General features: G+C 36.0%; 3 protein-coding genes across 12 annotated transcripts; 1 reads left to right on the top strand and 2 right to left on the bottom strand.

The window, feature by feature from the left end:
- Positions 1-433: 433 nt before the first annotated feature.
- LOC107217970 (phosphatidylinositol 4-phosphate 3-kinase C2 domain-containing subunit beta) lies at positions 434-16,053 on the top strand. 2 transcript variants are annotated; one of them, XM_015655695.2, is made up of 25 exons: positions 434-615; positions 2,077-2,333; positions 2,448-2,663; positions 2,880-3,126; positions 3,360-3,621; positions 3,702-3,922; positions 4,029-4,137; positions 4,232-4,393; positions 4,491-4,720; positions 4,784-4,883; positions 5,047-5,466; positions 5,550-5,751; positions 5,826-5,999; positions 6,164-6,424; positions 6,506-6,694; positions 6,803-7,028; positions 7,269-7,418; positions 7,482-7,730; positions 7,858-8,294; positions 8,374-8,530; positions 9,755-9,990; positions 10,070-10,270; positions 13,192-13,388; positions 13,615-13,862; positions 13,961-16,053. In XM_015655695.2, exons 2-25 carry the CDS (start codon positions 2,077-2,079, stop codon positions 14,132-14,134), a joined length of 5,325 nt encoding a protein of 1,774 aa, XP_015511181.1. In that variant the 5' UTR covers positions 434-615; the 3' UTR covers positions 14,135-16,053. The 2 variants fall into 2 exon arrangements, with proteins under 2 accessions (XP_015511181.1, XP_015511180.1); XM_015655694.2 differs by having other exon boundaries at positions 6,803-7,034.
- On the bottom strand, positions 10,327-13,128 carry LOC107217971. Of its 9 annotated transcripts, XM_046743833.1 has the most exons (3): positions 12,593-12,724; positions 10,998-11,595; positions 10,327-10,744 (listed from the first exon to the last, which is right to left on the bottom strand). In XM_046743833.1, exons 2-3 carry the CDS (start codon positions 11,491-11,493, stop codon positions 10,722-10,724), a joined length of 519 nt encoding a protein of 172 aa, XP_046599789.1. In that variant the 5' UTR covers positions 11,494-11,595; positions 12,593-12,724; the 3' UTR covers positions 10,327-10,721. The 9 variants fall into 9 exon arrangements, with proteins under 9 accessions (XP_046599789.1, XP_046599786.1, XP_046599783.1 ...); XM_046743830.1 differs by lacking the exon at positions 12,593-12,724 and adding an exon at positions 13,024-13,128 and having other exon boundaries at positions 10,327-11,595; XM_046743827.1 differs by having other exon boundaries at positions 10,327-11,595; positions 12,403-12,713.
- Positions 15,888-17,517, bottom strand: LOC107217973 (40S ribosomal protein S2). Its single transcript, XM_015655698.2, has 3 exons — positions 17,468-17,517; positions 16,638-17,004; positions 15,888-16,446 (listed from the first exon to the last, which is right to left on the bottom strand). The coding sequence occupies exons 2-3, from the start codon at positions 17,001-17,003 to the stop codon at positions 15,952-15,954; spliced, it is 861 nt and encodes a 286-aa protein (XP_015511184.1). The 5' UTR covers position 17,004; positions 17,468-17,517; the 3' UTR covers positions 15,888-15,951.
- Positions 17,518-17,520: the final 3 nt, after the last annotated feature.

Below are 17,520 nucleotides of genomic sequence, written 5' to 3'. Positions count from 1 at the left end.
ACCTAGAAGGATGTCTTCACCCGCCATTTTTTGACAACTAAAAAATACCTCCATGTTCAAAACTTATCTTTACGCTTAAGAAATATCCTTGCGGCGTTATAGTCCTCAGAAAATGGCGCATAAGACATGCTTTATTGTTAGACGGCTATTTAACGACTGTAAATTTTTTGCTACCTGGGTAATAATCATTGCGATTTTAACGTATCGGCGCAAGGAGAATACAAAAAAAAACGTGCGATCGTAAATTTTTACGACATTATAAATAGGGTTTGAGAGGTGTCGTAAACTGGGATATTTCAAATTCAAATTTTCGATTACGATTGCAGTGCGATCGAGAGAGCGATAGGAAAAAGGAAAGAGCGAGCTACCGACGTGAAGTTGGCAAACAATCCGCAGCAGACTTCGTGGCTCTGAACGGCAGTAGTAGATTTATCGCGTACGGTAATAGAAGCTTGTACGTTGCTCCGCAGTTGGTTCGGCTCTGCTGAACTGTAAATTAGAAATGTCACGTCGTCTGTGAACTATAACGGTGCCGATAGCCGTAGCATCTTGATGAAATATTTGTCAATTATTTTATGAGTACCGCATAACTAGGACGCTTATTATAATGCCAGTGTGAGTTTAATCGTGACAGTACTATTCGGGTGATAACGCGTGTGCATGTCTGTGTGTGTTTTTTTTTCTAATTGTTATTCTCCTAATAACCAACTGACAGGACTTTTCAAACGGTTAACTTTCAACCCATCCGATCTCGCGATTCTTATCGCGGTTTCCGTGCACATTTTATACTCCTTATTCTTATTCTTGTTCTTTTCACGCTTCCGCACAGATCTCGTAGTAACAATATTTCACGCTACCTGTCAATTGCTGATGCATCACTGTCGTACCTTTTTTTTTTTATGATTTCGGCTTATAGGTTAGATTTAGACTTCATTTCTTTATGAACATTCTTCGCGTCTGTATCTGGTGACGTTCTATTTTTACATTGTTGTGACATCACTTGTCAATTTTGTGTAAAGAAATTTTCGCCTTATTTTTTTGCGAAAGATACTCGAACATCTTTTACAAACGTGTTGCTATATTTTATCTGTTCATTTATTTTTCTCACCTAAGCCTTTCGATGACGAAAGTTTTTGATCGTACGAATTTAACCATAGAATAATTATCGTCTACTATGATTTAAAAAATTTATCATTCTTCATATTCAACTAGTAATGAAAGAATTGATTCAGTTCAACATCGCACGCTTCGAAGTCAGGGTGACTTTGACACTGTATAATATTTACGGTTGTTTTCATTCATCCACCCAAGAACTTGTGACTAATTATCGGAACAGCGTATGAATCCTAAAACTGACTCAAAATTCTCCCGACAATAGCAAACCGTATTAACATGACAAAGCCGAGTTAGTTTAATCGATATTGTCGAAGTAAAGTAACTGTAAATATTACGTATAATTTAAAACCATATTTTTTTTTCAAAACAAAAAAAGACAGATGCTGTTTTCTGAAAGTTTCTCTATTGTTGTTGCGATGTGTGTTATACATATTATTAAGTCTGCTTGTTCATCAAAGTGCAGATATTTGTCGAGGCTGAAGAAATTGAAAAATACATTTCCGGCAACATGCTAAGCAAAGCCAAGTGATACCACAACAAATGTATACTTTTAAATGTCGATTCTGTGCTCTTGAACTGACAATATTGTGTGTCAGTGAGCCTCATAGCACATTCAATTTGACAATAGTCATTGATGGATGTAACAATCGTAAACATAGTTTGAGATTACTTTGTATAGAAAAATACTAGAGGACCGATTATATTCGTTTCTTATAAGTAACTAATTGGCATTTCAAAGAATTCCTTGTCTGGGTCAAAAAGAAATGTGAGAGCTATCTGTCTAACAGGAATTTTAAACAACTCGAAGCAATGATGAGTTGCCTATCAAATGTCAGTTATCAAAAATATCGTTATCTCTAGCGTGGTCCGTTAACTTAGCTGTGAATAGATGTATTTCCAAGCACGAAAAAAACTATAAGAAAAAAAGTTTTATTTAAACACGATCTTATTGATCCACAGATGTCGAACTACAGTGGGAACACGCATACTCGAAGGCAACCGGTGATAGACTATGATCAACAATTTCAAGAAGATCTTGAAAGGGCGCAAGCCCTAAGCCTGGAAAGTCTGGCCTTGGAAAAATTCAAACTACAAAAAGAACAGCTCGAGTATACTGGCCATGTTCGACGACCGTATACTTCGCCACACAGCAACGACAACAGTAGCAACGACGATAGCAACACAGTCGAGGTTGACGGAGCGCCGATCAGCGATCGGTAAACAATCCAAACATTTTCATACCCTGAGAGCGATGGAAACAAGTGCAGCTCCATATAGAAGCTTGAGAAATTATATTTAGTCAAAAAGTTTATTTCCATATTTATCCACAGGCTTCATTTACGGAGTCGACCTAGACCAGGATCGTTCAATACTGGCCAACCAAGAACTACGGCGATAATCGCACCTCCACCCCCTGTTCCGTATAGAAGAAATTCATCAACACCGGGCACTTCAAATAGGGGAGCTGCTCCCGATTTGATTAATTTCACAAGCCCTGTTAAACAAGATGGCCTAACTTCGTATTGTACACCACCACCCCCGCCGCCGTAAGCTTTTCATCAATTATTTATACAGCATTGCAAAAAAACTTTCGACTATTAATCATCAGCTGTTTCGATACCCGGCATACCCCAGAATATGAATGACAAGCTCTACAGGCAATACAATAGATACTAATGTGATCCTGTGAATTACACTCTTATCTGCATTTCTCAATCTATTATTTAGAACTTCTCTGACCAAGGCGGCCATTTGTTTTACAGAAAAGCGCCTGTCGAGCCAAAATGGGAAAACCATCCCTCTTTATTGAGAAGAGCTCCAAAGGTCTCACGCAGCAGTAGCTCTGCGAGTACTTTTAATCCTAGGGATTTGAGATATCACTCACCGTCACCAGGACCAAGCACATCGACTGTTCCGTGCACACCTGGTACACCTAGCACTCCGGGCATCAGCCCTGTAATGTCCAGGGCAAGCAGTGTTAGTAGTAATACACATGATAGCATTCCACAGGTGAATAATGAAAATCGTTTTCATAACACTTTCCTTTGTAGCATACTTTCATACGCTCTGTCTTATTTTAATTACTGTCATTTGTAAAACATACGGCTAAACTTTTTCCTTGTCTACATTTATCCAGTGTTCTTTTTCAAAAGAAACAGCATCAGTTTGACTTTATTGCTACTCTTGCTTTGCAATTTCAGTTGATGACAGTCGTGTTGACATTGCTTTTAAAAACATTGTAGATTCCACCTCTACCAGCAAACTATCGGACTTGCACAAGTCCGTCGGTGTTTGGAGTATCTTCTCCCAATTACAGTGTAGATAACAGGCAGCTAGATGTTCTGAAAGTAATAGAGAAAAAACTCAACAGTAATCTGATAGATCTGACCGTATTTGAACAAAACGAAGACAAAACTAATGTAAGAGTCAGCGTTCTTGAAGCATTTGACCCCTTGCTTATAAAGACTGAAGTGAACGATGAGGCCACATTGGCAGCTAGGGATGGTGAGTAAACCTTTCGTGAAAAGACACTTCTATACATGTTGCAATAAATAAATAATGCTTTTCTGTGATTTTCAAAACAGATACAGATTCGCAGCTCAGCGGATCTGTGTACGACCCATTTGACCCTTTTGACTATATGTACAGCACGAATGAAAGTGTTAATTCCGACCCAGTTTACGCTGCTGTTGAAAAATCGGCAAAGTCACCTGCCGTATCACCAGCAGCTCCTCCACCTCTGCCACCTAGAAATTCATCGGCTTGGAACACTATTGAAAGGAGACGAACGTCGCTGGATCGTCGTGTTCGTATATTTTAATAAACTATTCCTGTTGTTTCTAAAACGCATTTTTTCCAATTAGATGGATTGGAATTTCTATAATCTGCCTTCTCTTTCTCTTTGTTCACAGCAAAAAAGGAACACTCGTCTTTACGAAAATATTACCGTAGTTAAAGCAAGAGCATCCTTGCATGACTGTGACCTGAAAGCTTTTCACAAGATGATTAAATCTGTGAGAGGTAGGCCAAACTCGATAAGCATAAAACCGTTCATCCTTCCCAAATTTACATAAGAATTTTTGGATCGTTACTATCGATTGTATTCTTATTTTAGGCGAATTTCCGTTCAATAATCCAAGTACAAATGTTGGGCATGTAGTAAGTCCGATGATGGAGAACTTATATCCAGATGGAACAAGCATAAAAATAGTTGTATACCCACAACTCACTACTAGCACTGAAGATCCCGTTCAGCCTATCACTTTCACATGCGATGGTAAACTTTCAGAGGATTATACTTGTCTTTGTAGAACTTTTGTGGTAGATTTATATCATAGGAATAAGGTTTCATCTGAATTTTGTATTCTTTTCAGTCAATTGTTGTGTGGAACATGTCATACTCAATGTAGCATGCACGTTGGATGACGAAGATACAGTTAATGTAGATAAGTACTGTCTGAGAGTTCTTGGATTGGCTGAATATCTTATTCCAAATACAACCTTAGCACAATATGAATATGTACATCAATGTATCAAATTGGAAAAAGATATTGAATTGGCGATCTTGACAAGAAAACAAATGAAACGATCACTTGCCAGAACAGTAAGTAAATATTATCATATTTCATTCGCTTCACAATGTCTTGACGTAACATTTTTCTTAAAGCTTCAAGACGATAACCGAGATCAGTGCTTGCGATTAGAGGAAATTTTACCCAATGAACCTGTGCAGACGATATGCTATGACACCTTAATTATATTGTTAGGTGAGTACAAAAATTTCGACACTTTCGAATGTACACGGCATCTGCTATCTCGTCCAATTTATATACCTAATTTAGATCTGTGATAATAAAACGTGAAATAAATTGAAAAAATTTTTGTAACATGTCAACATAAATCATATATTTTTAAAACGTTACGCTGTAGAAACTGTTGAGAAAGAAATGGAGCGTGTGGAGACAACAGCATTGCAAATGGCAACAACAAATCATACTTCTAGTCTCTTTCCACAATTTAAACCACGCGGTGTTGTACAGGCCATAAAGGCAGTCTGTGCGCTAATGGGAAATGTCGAAACTGTTGAAATAACAGAAGCTGTCGACAATTTTGTACATGCTTTCTGTCAGTTCTTGCCCTCAGCCCAAACGGCTAATAATGAGTGCAAAAAACCGGATGCATTGCACGAAGAAGGAGATTACTCTCCTGTAGCTATAAAAACAAAATTTCCAGAAGTGATAGCGACAAATTGTCATAAAATACGAGATGCTATCCAAGACCTAGTTGAAACTTATTGCCATGCATTCAGAGTTGATTTTCAATTAAATACTAGAGGAGAATATCCAACCAGTGAGTAGTATTTTTTCATTTTTGCCATCAGGTATACTTGTCCTAACTGGAACAATCTTTAACGACATTTATTATTTCTTCAGATACTTTAGTTTCATCGGAAGTTATAGATACAGTTCTCGTCAGAGTAGGAGCTCTTCATAGATTACCAGCCACTTGGAAACACGACGACTACATCATAGCTGCCCAAATATTTCATGGGACTCGACCCGTAGGTCATCCAGTTGTTTCCGAACCCATGACACTCGGTTCAAGTTTTTATCAGCGAGTTTTATTCAATGCGTGGTAAAATATATTTCACATATTAAGTATAAGACTTATAAGAAGATTTTATCATACAATCCTAACGAATATTTTAGGCTGGAATTCCAAGGGATAAGCGTATGTCAAGTACCAAGAGAAGCTCGGCTGGTTCTCGTACTCTATGGTCGAACCATGCAGCCCACAGAGCACGAGTCTAATTCTTCAGCCGAAGGTTCAATGCACAAAGAAGAACTTGGGTGGGGTGCACTTCAGTTTTTTGATTACGATGGGTGAGCATTTTCATTGATCAATTCATAGCTTATATGATTTATGATATTCAAGAAAAAACATTTGAAAAACATTTGATGAATTGTTCTTTCTGGTTTGATCTGAATCAAGTGAAAATCCGTTCTTTAAAATTTCTATCCTGTATTTGTTTGTATTACGTGTACAGAGTCATGTCCCAAGGCAGTTATTTCCTTACGTTGTGGCCACCCAATGCGGATAAGAGATTAGGGCCGGCTCCTGCCCCTGGAATTCATCCGTATGGAAATGTGCAACCACTAATTGGATTGGAACTGCCCGATTATGGTGGAAGAGTCTTGTTCCCCACTGAACTTAGAGATTACGATATTAAATCTCTAGACTTCAACTCGTTAGATCACAACACGCAAGAAATTCTCGTAGACATAACTCAACAGGATACGTTTTTCAGGTATAGCTCATCTACTGCTTTATAAAACCCTTTACCACATACCATGCATCCGTTTCTATAAAAATAAACTTCATATCGCAGACCGCCTCTGGAAGAGAGAGAAATTTTATGGGAGAAGAGACATTATTTACATGACAGACCTGAAGCATTACCTAAAGTGTTACTAGCAGCACACAGCTGGGATTGGGCTTGCCTGCCAGATTTACACGCATCGTTGCGTATCTGGAATCCACTGCCACCTGTGCAGGCATTACAGCTGCTCCTACCATGGTGCGTCATTTTAATTTGATCTCGCAATCTATGTTATACTTGAGTTGGTACCATCTAGCAACATATTTCTAGCTCATGTCTATCTATAATGGATGTTTGTCTTTCCAGTTTTCCTGACATGAAGGTTCGAGAAATGGCTGTAAGCTGGATCAGAGATCTTACTAGCGATGAGCTGATAGATTATTTACCTCAGTTATTACAAGCTCTGAAACACGAGACCTATGAAGCATCTCCTCTCGCTCGTTTTTTACTCGAGCGCTCGCTTCTATCTCCTAGAGTCGCACACCACATTTACTGGCTGTTGAATCAATCACTGCCGGGACAGAGTCCCCAGGTACAGGTTGGATCATCCTTTCATTAAAAAACCGAACAATGATGTAGTGCATGCTGACCTATTCTATCATTCACTTAGCCATTCATTTTGCAAACGCTATTTAAAATTTCTCCTGAATCATTCATTCAAGATTTTTCAATAATCGTACCCAAAATCCGCTATGCTTATCCGAGCTCATCCGTCTCCCACATCTGAAAAATGTGTGACGTGAAAATAACAATTCGTTTAAAAAAATTTTAGAATTCTTCTGATGCACAAACAGGAGATGACGGCAACAGTATCAGTGCCTCTAGGTACCATAGAAGACTGCAATTGATGCTGCGTGCCTTACTTGCCGTGGTTGGGGATGCATTAAGAAATAGTTTTCTTACACAACAGTGTCTAGTCAAGGTACGGTTCATCATGTTGATTACGTTACTTAAAATACTGTAATCACTGATTGTTATGTTACAGAACCTTCACGAGGTAGCAGAAAATATAAAAACAACGAAAGATTCGTTGAGAATGGAAGCGCTTAAAAATGGTTTACAAAATATAAACAGTCAACTAATGGAAAATGATGGCACATGTCTACCTCTATCTCCAAGCAGAGAAGTATTCGGCATCAACGTCCAAACTTGTTCCTATTTCCCATCGTTTACCTTGCCCCTTAAGATCAGCTTTATTAGTACAGATAACGCCATCATTCCTGCCATCTTCAAGGTATATTCATTTGGTGCATATTTTTAAACTGAAAACTGCTTTTAAAGAAACCTAATTTTTACATAGAAATCAGATTTCTCTCCAAAACTCTTATAGGCTATATGAAATAATGAAACGAATAATTTAGGTTGGCGATGATTTGCAACAAGATATGTTGACCCTTCAAATGGTTCGTATCATGGATAAACTTTGGCTGAAAGGAGGTCTTGACTTGAAAATGGTGACTTTCGCTTGCGTTCCTACTGGCTACAAGCGTGGCATGATTGAAATGGTTACTAACGCAGAAACTCTGCGAAAAATTCAAGTCGAGTTTGGTTTGACTGGCTCGTTTAAAGACCGACCTATTGCAGAATGGTTAGCAAAACACAACCCGTCTGAATTAGAATATGAAAGAGCAGTGACCAATTTCACTGCTTCTTGTGCTGGATATAGTGTAGCAACTTACATTCTCGGTATTTGTGATAGACACAACGATAATATAATGCTCAAGACATCGGGGCATCTTTTTCACATTGATTTCGGCAAGTTTTTGGGAGATGCCCAGATGTTTGGAAATTTTAAGAGGTACAAAATTCTGAGCCTACTTTTTGTAAATTGGGATATAAACTTGCTCCAATTTCTCACTGTACGTTCTATTTTTCAGAGATCGGACACCGTTTGTGTTAACATCTGACATGGCATATGTTATAAATGGTGGCGACAAACCTTCAGCGAAATTCCATCATTTCGTAGATTTATGTTGCCAGGCATTTAATATTGTACGAAAACATAGTAACTTGATTCTCCATCTATTCGGACTGGTATGTATCCCTTTTAACAATTTTGAAGCTAATTAACTTTCATCACAACAAAGAAAGAAGAACGATCTGAGAGAATTAATGTATCTGACAAACTTCTTTTTGCAATTAAGTTAGAGATCATAATAATTGTGGCAATTACGCATAATTGAATTACTATTGCATATTTTCAAATTTCGACCTTTTAATGATACCAGTTAACTGTTGCTGAAGTCGAACCTTAAGATAAGCTTATCTATTTTGCTCACAAAAACAGGATGTGTTATGATATAATTTATTCCTACTTTCAAGAGAGACAAAGAGAACAAAAATGTGACGCAAACATTTCAGTTTCTCTCAATTCTTCCATATGCTGCAGTCTATAATATTTAAAATCTCGTTAAAGCCATTGTTTTCAGGCGTATTTTCAGTCGCAAATTTAATGCGTATAATTTGTCGACATACGTGCTTCCTGATATAAATAAATACCACAACTCGCCACAGAGTTGATGTGTACATATAATGTGAAGTCTTATCCACTTTAGTGTTATCAAACTTCAAACCACAATCACGTACAACTTGCACGCTACAATACGACTTGGTGCTCGGAATATTTTACATTATTCTAAGAGAACCTTGGTGAAGCATGATGTGATGTGCAGTAATAAAATATCATTTGTGACAGGCGAATAACCATATTAACTACTGATGGATGTAAATCTTGCAATTAACAATCCAAGTCTACGAATCCTTGAATTCTATATCAATACATATTTTGAATTTGAACGGAAATATGGATACATAAAAAGTGCTATGTTGAATGTTGAATGATTTTGTTTTGATAATTATGTGACTTGAAAACTAAATTCACAAACTTGACAACAATTGAACATACTTTATTGACAATATGAGTTTACTTATATAAATTAAGAGAATAGAAGTTCATCGAAGTGCAAAACATAGGAGTGATCCGAATGCTAAATTTCATGAGTGCAGGAGAGAATGAAAATAGAATAACCTTTGGGACACGCGATATAATACTTTGCTGTTTCGATATACTTTCATAAATTAATTACTCAACAAACCGTGCTTTTGTATCTAAATATAATTGAAATGGAGAACTTGACACATGAGAAACAATTGAGAACTGATTCCACCATGACAAAATTAATCCACGATAAGCTGAGAGAGATTGAAATAGAAGAGGATCTTGATAAGTCGAAAATGAATGTATACACTAATCCTCAGATGGCCTCTTCTGGAATTCCTGGGGTTACAATGGATGCTGTGAACTATGTCCAGAAAGCCTTACTCCCTGGTCAAACAAACCCAGAAGCTGCTGCAACTTTTGCTCGCATGATTGAAAGCTCGCTCAAAAATTGGTTTACGCAATTCAATTTTTTCCTTCATAATCTTGCACAGCTTAGATTTTCTGGAGAGCAAAACGATGGCGAGCTACTATCGTTTATTCCACGTACATATACGTAAGTATTCGATTATGTAATCGCAGTTTTGGTGCTTTATTCACATTGACTAAATTTTATGAAATTTTCCCATTTATAGCATGCAGCAAGAAGGCCAACTGACAAGCGTTCAAGTTTACGGATACCAAAAACGTTATGATCCAGAAAAGTACTATATGTATATATTAAGAATAGAAAGAAAAAATCACGCTGATCCTACATATCTGTTTCGATCTTACAAGGAGTTCTGTGAATTTTATCAGAAGCTGTGCATTCACTTCCCTCTTGCTAAAGTTGCCAGGTAAGACTGCAAATATTCACTTATTCGTTTATTCAACACATACTCTTTATTCATAAGGAATATATGTTAGCATCATTGAAGGAAAAAAGATTTTTTCGTTAAGTCACCATGCCATTATTGACAACAATTACTATATAATATAGTAATCACTAGTCTACAAGGGTTTCAAAAGCTTCTGTGAGCATAATATAACGATAATTATTTAACTTGTGTCATACACTTATCACATTTCTAATAAAACATCATTAATTATAATTTTATCAAGTAAACAAAACCATCATATATAATTACACTCGAAATATTAGTAATATGCTATCCATGTGTTCTCTCTTTCTTTGCAACTTACTTACCATGGAATAGAAACAACTTAATATTCTATGAAGTACATATATAGGTCATGTGTTGGTAAATCACCAATTCCTTCGTCGAGCAATAAAATCATCACCCGTCTTCATTCTGCACCCCGTATTTGAACTATGCAGAGTAAATCAGAAACTTTTATTAATTTTCTCTACAAGTGGTCTGTAGGTATCAACCGTGAAGAAAAAAATGTTTTTAATGAAATTTGTAACTATAGACTGTATTACGTTGAAGATAGATTGTTTTATAAGTATATAAGTATAGCTAGACTAAACGTCGACATCACTGGTGTGCGATGATTTCTTTTCATTTGTAAATGTAACACCTTCTGAATTGCCACTCCTTAAAATATCACCACTGCTCTTACTCAATTTTCTTTTCGGGACTGGTGCTTTAACTTTTTTCCTTTTGTATTCAGCCTTGTGCATTTTTTGTGCAGGTCTAGGCGTAACGTTTCCGATATTCTGATTATAATCCTCTTCAAACGTCTCTTTTTTCAAGAGAGCGGTATTTCTTATTCCTAAACCGCTGTACATTTCTCGTCCCGACTGTGTTACGTCGGACGTTTTCTTTGAAGATTTACTTGAATTCTCACTGCTGTTCAGTTCGACTGCTTCTGAAATATTATCTGTGCCTGTTACTTCAGCCATTGGATTATTTAATTTTAATGCAGGCAAAGAAACTGGCCTAGTGATGGATGTTTTATCAATATTGGTTTGACCGTTAGTCGAAGTTGTGTAATTATTATTTGATTGAAAATCAGGCATGTCAAATGACGTTGTCCTGTAGGAACCCGCTGCCGCAGAAGAGTATTCAGGCATTCTACTTATCGTGATGCGAGCCTTGAACCATTTGAAGCCCATTTTGATCGAACCGCTGCAACACCTTCTTCAATGTTGAAACACTTCACTAGTTAAACTTCCTTCGATTTTACAACCACAAGCCGCTTGATTGCATGGAAATGCCTAGAACAAGTTTATAAATCAACTGTCGTTATCACTGTCATGCCACTTTAAGATTTATTGATTCTGAATCATTGTTAGTTTTTATTTAACAGTGGCATTCAATGCGATCGCCAAGAGAAATGAGATAATATAATGTTTAAAAATAGTTAGAATTGACCACAGAAACACTGTTGTATTGAGTTACTGTCGGTTCTAGAAATGTTGTGGTTTTTTAGCCAAACTAATTATAAGTCTAAATAACCAAAAGACAAATGAAAACAAAGAAATACAGAAAATATGAACATTTGAATATGAACATTTCAACACAAAGGAATGTTTTGAAACGAAATTTTATTAACTATTTCAATTTTTTATAGAAGTTAAAGCACTTGTATGTATAGGGAGTTTGGCAGTTAGGGCTTGTTCTACATTTCTAAATCAATCAATAACATGGCATTTGTATGAAGCAAATGATTCGTTTGATAACTAACAATTAATACAAGAACCGAAATATTTACTTTTTCAGAAACATTTAGAGTGCAGATTTAACTAACCAAATCAGTACATGATATTAATACGTTACCATTCGTTAAATGATACTATCAATACAACGTACTGCTATCTGCTCATTCTATCAGATAAAACAAATGGTGTTCTGTCATAGTTATCGCAAATGATATGACAGTCAATCACTGTGCATTATTTACTTTAAAATCCACGTACTACAATAAAATGATATTATTGTCTTTTATGAACACAGTACGAGTTTTGCAGGAAAAACTTGTCCGAATCGCAAATAACTTGCAAATAATCTCGTTGGATTCTTACATATTATTAGAAAACGTGATTCACATTTTATCAACGAGCCATTGACATATTTATACCATTCGTCAGACTGTGTCAACTTCCACATACTTATTAGCATAGAACATGTTGAATAAATTCAATCCTATTTCAAAGAATTAACTGCACCTTTCTTGAAAACCACTCACTATATTAGGAAACAAAATTATTGTACCTGTTCAATACTTTATACCAACTCTATGGCAATTCGTTGAAAAAATGGATACTACTACACGTCACAAAGCATGCTATCATGAGTGTACTGCTAACACTTGTTAGATCGCTTGGGCTTATCTCGTGATTAATTACCAGAATGTTGACCATGCCATACGTAGACCTATCACCTTCCAACTCCCACCACTCAATTTTCCTTTTTTTTTTTTCATCGCAAACACACTATCAGCATTCTCTTTGATTATTCACCATGAAAAACTAGTTTTACTATCGATGCCTATTAAAATAGTTTTGTTTATATGATTAATATGACATATCGAATTTCGTACACTGTTAAAAATTGGCGGAGATTTACAAACATTTTACTAAAGACGAATATGATGTATTATTAATTCCTAGCTTATATGTAATGTCTTATCAACAAAATCTTACCTTATTCTTTAAAATGATACTGAACTTATTATAAACGATATATTATAAATCAAACTGGAATAATCTTAGCGAGATTTTCTATTTAGCCAACTGTAACTATAATCAAAAATAATTTGAATATCATGACATCATCTGATATCATAAAAATAATTCTTATTGTTTGTACAGCCTTCCAAATGGGATGAGCGTTGGCCGTTCGAATATCAAACAGGTGGCGGATAAGCGTCGAGCAGATATTGAGAAGTTTCTTCAGAGCTTGTTCAAAATGGCCCCTGAAATATCACAAAGTGATTTGGTCTACACATTTTTTCATCCACTTCTTCGAGATCAACAAAATGCTGATATCCATCTACGTAAAGTCAGAGGTACAAATTTCGCAGCTTTGGATCTGTGTTGGTACCGTTTAATAGATATGGCTAATTCAGCTAATAATTATTAATTTTTAATCGATCATATTGATCAAATTGGCACAAATCAGTACATGTCTTGTGTTGTGTCATCAGTTATATCTTGTGGCATAGGATATGACTAGTGCCCAGTATGTGTCATTAGTTCAATTTCATTTTACTGATTTTTTTCCGTCTGCTATAGTTGGAAACTGGTGGACAGAAAGAAGAATTCGCGAAAATGGCCAAATGGGTCAAATAAAATTATCTTTACACTATACCCGAGGTGCTCTATGCGTTATGGTTCATCATGCTCGTGGTCTACCTAAGGTAGCAAATGCTCAAGAGCCTAATACATACGTCAAGGTTTATCTCAAGCCAGACCCAACAAAAGCAACAAAACGTAAAACGAAGGTGGTAAAAAAAAATTGTCACCCATCTTTCATGGAAATGGTAACTCATACTAATTTTATACTGCTTATTACTTTTGTTAGTATTTTAGTCTATCGTTATGAATATTCACTTAATATTTTGTTTCTCTTGATCTACAGTTAGAGTATCGAATGCCAATTGAAGTGATTAAAGATCGAACATTGGAGGCCACTATTTGGAATCACGATACCCTTCAAGAAAATGAATTCCTTGGTGGTATTCGCTTACCACTACAAAGACTAAATCTTACTAACGAGACCATCGAATGGTTTTCATTAGGCAGTGTACGATAGTTATTTACAGCGTAGAAACAACATGAACTTGATTAAGAAACAATATGAATTCATCGAAGTTTTCATAAAAATTGCAAGGTAAAACAATGGAAGAAAAATGATTGTCTACATAACATTGTAGCTGCCACAGTGAATAATTATTATCCTAAAAGATGGTAAATCGTAGCTTAATGATATCTACTATACATGTGAATTCGTTATACAAATCACAACTTTTAATCAAAGCTATTGACCAATTTATTGTAGCTGCAGTATTAATACTGAGTTAAATCACGAGTATTGATGAATTCAATCGTATAATAAGTGTCAGTGAAAATAACAATTTTTCATGCTCATCTCGTTATATTCGCATTTGATGCAATTTGGTGTATCTATTTAATATTAGTTTTCTTTATTTCCTTTCTAATTTTAATTATTCGCCAGAATCAAGTCAGAGATTGATACCCAAAAAAGCTAAGTAATTTGTGAATATAAGTATACTGCACAAATTAAAGAACTATTATAATATTTTCTACTGCAGGGAACTTATTTTACGACTTATTTATTTTCAATTTTTAAACAATACGAAAAATCATTATTGTTAATAATTGTACATAGAAAAATTTACCGCACACTGCCGATTCAAAATACATAAAGGAAATTTTTTATCGATTATCCGTTTTATATGTAATCTTGAGCATGTATGCACACTGAAAGTAAAATTATTTTCGTTGGTATGAACAATTGTACTATAAATGTGTAATGTTAATTGATAGAAATATATACATAAAACACTCGAGGAAAAATAAGTTCAACTTTTGTACGGATTAGGAAAGTCGTGTGAATTTCTGAGAATTTCTAGTAGATACATCGGTTTCTTGGTGACATGCATAGGTGTATGCATTTACGTACACTGTAATCTTCATTTTTAGCAACGATCACCTGAAATTCTACTAATTTTGACTAGAAAAGCCAAATGATTGTGATGACATCGTGAAGAATGATAGATAGTAAATATATCTTTAAAAAAGAAAAAAAGATGCGTGAACGAGAATCATTACTATTTTATATAAATATTTTCGTGTGCATGTATACAATTTGGAGTATTCCAGTTCAGTACCTAACTGGGTAACTGTCATATTCGCAAAACGATTGTTTGTATTAGATATGTAAGAATGTTATTTTGAATTGTTCTTGTGCTTCTACACGTATCTCACTGTAAATTCTAAGTATAAGCGTGCTCATTAATATGTAACCGGTATTTTTACCGACCGCGTAAACGTTTATACAACCTAATCTAGTTTTAATTACTTTTTCATGAAATCTTGTCATTGTATGCTTGAATATAATGAACCTTAAGCTAATCGTAATCCGACAGAAGGGTGTCATATTTATAGCGATCTGATAATTCTTAGGTATTGTATGTGGCCTTCTGCAACAAATCATGCATAAACTAATATAATAATTAGGAATATAAATGAAATGAATCCCATGGTCAAACATACGTCAATTGAAAAAAACATGTTATTGGAATATATTATTTAATATCACAAAATTATTTACCGTCATTTAGGCTATAGGTTACCAAAACTCTAAATTTGATAAAAATTTCCCGTATTAATTTGAAGAACATTTGTTTTGCAGTAGGTTATCATATTAGCACGAAAATTAACATAACACAGTCAATTGAAATCTCTTTTTATACATAAAAGTTTTGAATATATTATAGGAAGAGGATACGTACAACAGGAAAAGAATTAAGCAAAACAAGTGGTCATTTTAATTATCCAAGAAGATTTATTACTGTAACAACCAGGTCAGGTTTTTTGTTTTTTTTTTTATACAGTTTCAGTGGGACGCGGACCAGTGACTGGACGATGATTCTTGAACAAGTAATCTGCGTACTCTTGATACGGAGCCTTTGTGAGGACCATTTCCTTCCACAAATCAGGTGTCAAGTAAGCATACGTCTTAGCAATGGCTGCATAAGTAGCTTTGGCAAAGTTTCCAAGAGTTCCAGTCGATCCTCTGGCTGAGGTGTAGCAATCTTCGATACCAGCCATCTGCAAAAGCTTTTTGGGGACTGGAGCAGAAACTATACCAGTTCCTCTAGGTGCTGGGATTAGTCGCACCTGGACAGAGCCACACTTTCCAGTTACTTTACATGGCACGGTATGTGGCTTTCCGATCTTGTTTCCCCAGTAACCACGACGCACAGGAACAACCGACAATTTGGCCAAAATGATGGCTCCGCGAATTGCAGTAGCAACTTCCTTTGAGCACTTCACGCCAAGACCTATGTGACCATTACTATCTCCTATGGCGACGAATGCCTGTAAAACATTACTAAGTAAGAACTGTCATATGTACGATGAACTTTTTTCACTCTGGAGAAAGTGATCATAGCTTTTACTGCACTTTATATAATAAAATTGTACTACTGTACCGGGTAATCAACTATATACAGTTTATAGCACGTGCCAACTTGTTTAATCGTTACATTACTTATTAAAGATTGCTTTACCTTGAAACGAGTACGTTGACCAGCCCTAGTCTGTTTCTGTACAGGCATGATTTTCAAGACTTCATCTTTCAGAGACGGCCCAATGAAGAAATCGATGATTTCAAATTCTTTGATGGGTAGAGAAAAAAGGTAGATCTCTTCCAGAGTACGAATCTTCCCATCTCTTACTAATCGTCCCAATTTAGTAACTGGGATCCATTCCTTGGCATCTTCTTTACCACGGCCACGACCACGGCCTCTACCTCTACCACCACGGCCTCTTCCTCTTGGACCTCCTCGGTCACCCCCAGCTCCACGAGAGCCAAATCCCCCACGAAAACCACCACGTGCTGGTGCTGTGGCTGCGGCTGGAGCTGCGTCCGCCATACTGAAATAGAGTAATGTTGACTTTAGCTCACTAGATAGTGACAAATGTATTTCTGATTTCCTAAAAAATTATAGACATATTGATTTTCATGCTACACGGCAGTTCGAAAATGGTGTATACAAGTTAGTGAAGTGATTACGCTTCTCGCCTTTCAAAGAATTGGAAGTTGATCGTGAATTTAGAGAAACGAAATTTCGCAGACGTGATTCGTTTAAAACAGAATTCAAGTTGCTTTCAGTAAAAGGGAAGATTGGAACTCTTGACAACGAATCGGCTCCATTAGAACACGTGGCGTACGTATGCGATTCTAAATTGAATGATATATGAAAAACTTCAAAGCAAAACCAGTCAGGCTGATTATAATCATAATAAGAAACATCAGTATATTCTTAATTTCACGATTCTCACAGTTTTTGGTACGTTATGACGCGTAAATTCAACAAATATCAGCAGCGTTACTTACTTTCGATTCCTTTGATAAACACGGTCACCAAAAGAAAGAACTTCCTGTGCCAC

This window comes from Neodiprion lecontei, chromosome 6 (genome assembly GCF_021901455.1).
Source record: "Neodiprion lecontei isolate iyNeoLeco1 chromosome 6, iyNeoLeco1.1, whole genome shotgun sequence".
NCBI lineage: Eukaryota > Metazoa > Arthropoda > Insecta > Hymenoptera > Diprionidae > Neodiprion > Neodiprion lecontei.
The sequence above is the reverse complement of the archived record's forward strand: the minus strand, read 5'-3'. Positions and strand labels throughout refer to the sequence as shown.

What these genes read in the sequence shown, in the direction of transcription:
- LOC107217970 (XM_015655694.2), top strand. Translation starts at nt 2,077, where the DNA reads ATGTCGAACTACAGTGGGAACACGCATACTCGAAGGCAACCGGTGATA. An exon ending in GAACGTCGCTGGATCGTCGT is followed by an intron (nt 3,923 to 4,028) that starts GTTCGTATATTT and finishes CTTTGTTCACAG; the next exon opens with CAAAAAAGGAACACTCGTCT. An exon ending in ATGTTTGGAAATTTTAAGAG is followed by an intron (nt 8,295 to 8,373) that starts GTACAAAATTCT and finishes TCTATTTTTCAG; the next exon opens with AGATCGGACACCGTTTGTGT.
- LOC107217971 (XM_046743830.1), bottom strand. Translation starts at nt 11,493, where the DNA reads ATGGGCTTCAAATGGTTCAAGGCTCGCATCACGATAAGTAGAATGCCT.
- LOC107217973 (XM_015655698.2), bottom strand. Translation starts at nt 17,003, where the DNA reads ATGGCGGACGCAGCTCCAGCCGCAGCCACAGCACCAGCACGTGGTGGT. An exon ending in GTCAACGTACTCGTTTCAAG is followed by an intron (nt 16,447 to 16,637) that starts GTAAAGCAATCT and finishes AATGTTTTACAG; the next exon opens with GCATTCGTCGCCATAGGAGA.